The 6,367-nt window shown below is 35.3% G+C and overlaps 1 protein-coding gene across 1 annotated transcript; it reads left to right on the forward strand.

Moving 5' to 3' along the window:
- Nucleotides 1-2,206: 2,206 nt before the first annotated feature.
- Nucleotides 2,207-3,913, forward strand: LOC110455852. Its single transcript, XM_021506260.1, has one exon. It carries the CDS (start codon nucleotides 2,207-2,209, stop codon nucleotides 3,911-3,913), a length of 1,707 nt encoding a protein of 568 aa, XP_021361935.1.
- Nucleotides 3,914-6,367: the final 2,454 nt, after the last annotated feature.

The following is a 6,367-nucleotide window of genomic DNA, read 5'->3' on the forward strand; positions in this document are numbered from 1 at the left end:
AGTATGGTATGTGTATGCAAAACGAGAGTATGAGAAAATAGACATGATATCAACCTATGATCACCATGTATATACTCAAGTTCATTGTAATACAGACATACGTGGGTATGCTTAAGTAAAACTGACCGGATAGGATATAGTCAGTAGGATGACCAACATAACAAAATACACCATACCATACCGTGTAGTCTGTTACCTTAGTTAAGGTATTTCATCCAGGTTAATGTCAGTGTATAACAAATTTGTTATGGACCCATAATTTTCATTTGAACCAAAATGGATTGGAGCGGTTTTGTATTAACCCATCCTGAACGATGTTAGCTATGATCAGTAAATAAACTGTTTGTTCAACCTTTTGTTGTTTTTAGCTGAAAACAAAAAGATATTTCATAATAGGATATTTGTGTACAAACAAGCACAGCTTTCAAATATTACAAATCATGTAATATCAACCACATATCTATATACCCGAAATAACAAGTAAATTGTTAGAACATTTTTTAAATATCCATACCATACCGTGAAGTCTGTGACCTTTCATAGTTAAAAGTATCACATCCAGGTTAATGTCAGTGTAAACAATTTGTTACGGATCCATACTTTTCCCCAGAACCAAAATGGATGGAAGCGGTTTGGTATTCACGCATCATAAACAATGTTAGCTATGACCATTTATTAAACTTGTTGAACGTTGTTTTGAAACAGGATATGTGTTTACAAACAAGCACAACTTTCAATATAACAAATAATAACATATCAACCACATATATATAAACTTTAAGTATCAATGTAGTTATTAATATCAAGTAAACTGTAAATGAAAATGTTTTAAATACCCAGAATAATGATATGTATTTCCATTGGACATACCACAACTAATCTTGAAGCTAACAAGACTGAGCACTCTAGTTAAGCTTGAGTGAGAACAGTTTAAATGTAGAATCCGTATATGCTTTGTATTATTTTTTTTCCCTTCAGTCAGCCTTGTTTGCTTTGTTCCGTTGTTATATACTCAATGGACATATTTCTAATCATTCTGGCATTGGTAGCATATTTTTTTAGTTTTCCTGATGATAGTAACTTCACAGATTTTACTGTAGTACGTTTACAGGTGATTTTTGCGAGTGTTTGTAATATTCAATATACTCGATAGCCAAGCTTCTTCCACAGTTCTATATGTTGAGGAAGAAAGATGAGCTCACAACAATATGTTTCACCTAAATGATCATAGCTGAAATGTCTTAAACAGGTATTCTTGATTATATATATCAAGTCAGTTTCATCCCGACTTAGCATTAATCCATGATACGTCATAAACATTTTTTTTTTAATTATATCAAACTTATAATCTAATATATTCTACTCAATCTTTTCTCAAAAGAAACCAGGTCATAATATTTTTCTGATCTTTCATTTCCCCTTTTTTTTTGAAATCATAGATGGAACGATAATAAATGTATACTACGGATTATTCACAATCAATTTTATGATAAACTATTTTAAAATAAAATTGATTGTTAATATATGAAAACATATCTGTAAATATCATTTGCTTACGGGTTATTTCCATAAGAACATAGAACTGATAAGCGTACATCTTTATTTACCTGTTTGTGGTATCTCATTAACCTTTACATCAAACACAAGTTTGATATAAATTGAATCATTGATATCTAGATTTGCATATCGTATTGTCATAAATACGTTGGTTCATATTTACAATAGATGTTTACGACATGGTCATTTTGCTACCGAAACTATATACCCTAATCCGGAATAAACTTTACTCTAACAGAAAATATGTATTTCTCTATTCCAGAGACATATTCTCATATATTTAAAGTCTGATATGGCAGAGGCTTACCCCAGTCCGGTGTTCCGCTGTTTGTTGTGCCAGGAAATATAAAAAAATCCAAGAGTGTTACCTTGTGGTCACACATTCTGCTCTCCGTGTCTGACCACTTATATCCAGGCTGAACACGTATGTACCGATGAAGATCGTCATTACTTCCCGTGTCCTGTCTGTGATACTCCTATTACCCCGCAGGACTCAAGCATACACGTCAATACCTGGGGAACTTCATTCCCCATAAATCACCTGTTCCTAAACCATACAAAACAGACATCGGATGATCGAATATGTGAAGCATGTCTGAGAGACGGTGAATCCAGTTCTGCCGAGGGATGGTGCACTGACTGTGCTGAAATGTTGTGTAAAGATTGCAAAACTTGCCATAAACGGAGTAAAGTTTCCAACAAACACAAACTTGTGCCCATTGACAGAGAGTCTGGTGGAATCAAAAGGATAATCGTGAACGATATTTGTCCGAACCACAACACGAAGCCGTTAGATTTCTATTGTGTGGACCACGGATCACTTTGTTGCAGTGACTGCGTGTCCCTGACCCATAGAAACTGCAATAATGTAAAACAACTGGACGACCTCGTACAGACAGCTACACCAGGACAGAATGACATTGACAAAGAATGGGAGGGAGTACAAGAAGAATCGAAGAAAATGTTTGAGGATGGCAATTCACAGATAAACCATATAAACTCAACAGAAAGGGAAGTATCGGCTAAAATGACTCGTGTGATACAACAGGCTCAAGACAAGCTTGATGACCACAACGCGGCATTCCAGTCAGACCTCGCACACAAATGTAACTCACATAGACAACAGATAACCTCTCGACTGAGATGTGTTAGCAAATTTAACACCAACGCTGAGAACTCGCATCTACTAATGTTGTGCTTGGAAACACAGGGATCCGATCGACAGACGTTTATCACAAGAGAGCAAACAAAGAATCAATTGACAGGACATTACCGTCGGATGGATCAAAACACCAAGGAACTGCCTAATACGTTTGACATTACACTGAAGATAGGACAAATCGTAGACGAAATCATGAAAGTGACGACCGTTGGTGATGTTGATGTGACCTCGACCATGTCACTGACGTCACAGAATGCAAATGCGTGTATCGGCTCTTTGCTTCAGACCATAATTTCCACGCCGTCACCTGCTTCGTCTGTTGACTTTTCTTCAGCGTCAGACCTTACAGATTCCCTTCAGCGTATACCAGTCATTTCACCTCCAACAACTGCATTAGTGGATGTCTGGGAACGTTCAGTATCTTGTGTAAAAACAGTACAAAGAAGTACATTAGGAGGGTTTGTCAAGCCTTTTTTGATAAGTGGAATTGTTACCGACAACGGACAACTACTTACCACAGATAGAGATAACCAACGACTTTTGTTGTTTGATGACAACTATTCCTTAGTGAAGAAATACAAAGTTGATGAGTCGCCATTAGACGTCACACGTGGACCTGCTACTGATGAAATATTTGTGAGTTTGTTCGGGGGCCAAATACTGAAGTGCACTCTACGGAATGACCAACTATCTGTGACCAAGAGGATCACGTGTCCACTTGGGACGTTAGGAATAGCAGTTCATGGAGATAACATCTACGCCGGTACTGATAAAGGTTTGAAGGTTTTGTCTATGGATGGAGAGGTTATTCGGTCAATAACGAAAAGTGGAGGTGACACGTACTTTGCTCTATCTACATCCAAGGCCAGAGTGTATCACAGAGATAACGATGATATATTGTGTAGACGACTTGACAATGACGCAGTAGTTTACAGGTACAAAGATCGTCGTCTGAACTATCCTGGAAGTATCGGACTTGACCGGGATGACAATGTATATGTATGTGGATTGATCTCACGCAATGTTTACCTGGTTTCACCTGACGGATCAAGGGGGAAGGCACTGCTGACCAAACTGTCCGGTATCAACGAACCGTATGGTATCATAGTCCACCCCACCAAACAGGAGTTCATAGTAACATCTTTACATGAGTCTGTTTCGTTCGAGGTGTACCGATTCAATAAGAACGCTTAGATATTACAATAAGGATCACAATACAGAAATTAATCAATCAAAAAAGTGGATCGTCGTATGTTTACATTTTCCATCGTGAAACTTAATTTGTCAAGAAATGCAGAAAATACTTTGCGATACAGATTTTTTATATTATGTACATATGTATGTGGCATTAAACAAATGAAAAATGTAACGATATATTTGGTATAATAATCGAAATATTCCACTTTGCACAGACAAAGATAGCATAATTATGAGAGACGTTGTAATGTCAACCTGTTTGTATTAACTGTAAAAATCGTTCATTACTTCGGATATCGCCTTATTATGAAACTAAAAGGAAATTAATTAACTAAACTAGAAGTAGTATTATTTGTTGTAATTACTTTTTGGATTCAGTTCACAAATCGTACGACTCTGCGGTGATAGCCATCTTTAGAAACAAAGTATCGGACATAATGAGAAATGGCATGATTTGGATCGTTTCAAAACGTAGAAAAAATGTATGCCGCAGAGTGTTTAAGATCACTATCCTGTTGTAAAATCAACTATAGCCCTATTAATAAATGTTGAATGTTAGATGTGTGTCTCACAAATTAGATGAAACGTTATACATATAAATGATTAAAAATACACCATATGTACATGACACATAGTCGTTTTATTGGTAAAGCGTGTACATATATGTGCTATTCCAAACGGAGCTTATCTTTCTTATAAATGATTCTCCGATCAATGAATTTGCGTATATACAACATTTGTAACATGATTTACTTTCTAAAATCTATTTAGAGTATCTTTCATGAGAGTAATATATACGAAGATATGATAGTTTGTTAAAAATGAAAAGTATAATGATGCATTGGTGTTATTCACTATATTTAGTTTAGTATGATAAAACGAAAACGTCTGGAAAAGCTCATGTATGAAGATCAGATATATAATTCCATTATATTGTTTTAAAATTATATGTATATTATCTTTTAAACATCATGTGATATTTAAACGTCCATGATCGCATAGTCTGTATGTACCTACGCAAGGCTGTGTTTAACATGTAGCTGCAGTACTTTATATATCAAATGGTTAACACGATATATAACGTAAATCTTATACACATTGTATAATGGTTGTTTTAAGGGAACTTCTTCATACTTTAAAAGCTTTGCCTAACAAACAAACGACAAAGATGACGTCATAGTCGATACAACAATAAAACTGTCACCACAACAACCTGATCACTATCGACGCGGAAGTGTTTCGTACCGCAAGTGGCATCCGTTATTGTATCTGAAAACAAAGTCCGGAAATTATGTTGGTAACCTACGGTTTGTGAATCGGTGAGCAGGTTTATAAGCATGAAATTCACTTTATTTTCGTCGATTTTTTACCACATCTAAGCTTTCAGGCAAGGACCAAATGTCTACTTCTTGCGTTGCCCTCCACCAGTGTACCCTATATTTGCTAGTTATGAGATTGGTCACTGACCATCTACAGAACCTGAAAAGGCCAATACGTTTTAAAGGGGAGAGGCTAATTCGAACCTCATATAACATTTGTTGACTCTCTTGTGTTCTTTATATAAAAAATGACTGCAATAATTTATTTATTTATCAATGACCATTGAAAAAGCTTGTTTGTCAATAAAGCTAACAAATCATACTTCATTTCATCAAACTTATGTTAGGTTTGATAAGTTAGGTTTGTTACGATATTTTATCATACTTCATTTTGTACTTTAGGCTTTGTTTGCTTTGTTTTGACGTTGAGTTCAGATTGTGCCTTTGTGTATTGGCGATGCGTCCTTGTTGCAATATCTTTTGTAAATAAAAGTATTCAAATGCAATATTTGTAGTGAGAATTTTATACAAATTCATAATAAATTCAACAACAACGGATGTAATATACTTCCGTTTTAATAAATAATGATCACTGTTATTTTTAACGAAACATTGAAATGATTAAATCATTGTTATTGTTTTGTAACCAGATTTTGTGTACAATGACATCTTGGGATGATGGAATGTAGAGTGCAAGAATTAGATCACTACGACCTCACTGTGTCTTTGACCTTTGTCCTTAACTTTTGAAAAAGATTGCTCGGGGCATATCTTCTATACTATTTCACCTGGAGTAATCAGATTTGGAATATGTTTAGGATGAACGGAGGAAGCACAATATCAAAACCAAAGAAAAAACATTGTAATAACCCATTTCATATAAAACGGAGGTAACACCAGATGGTCACAAACATTATTTCTTGCACACCACGCGGCTTGTGACATAATTTCTCTTATCAATTTCTGTGTATTATAGAATATCCTAATGTTGGAATTCTCTCTCGTAGAGAAAAATAATCAGCAGAGGAAATACTGATTAAACATCAACATTTTTGTGACTGAAAGAGCTAACCAAGCAAAATTAAAGGCAAGGTGGAACAAGGTGCGATGAAAACGTAAACATTTGTGTAAC

This window comes from Mizuhopecten yessoensis, unplaced genomic scaffold, assembly GCF_002113885.1.
Source record: "Mizuhopecten yessoensis strain PY_sf001 unplaced genomic scaffold, ASM211388v2 scaffold8387, whole genome shotgun sequence".
NCBI classification, from domain to species: Eukaryota; Metazoa; Mollusca; class Bivalvia; order Pectinida; family Pectinidae; genus Mizuhopecten; species Mizuhopecten yessoensis.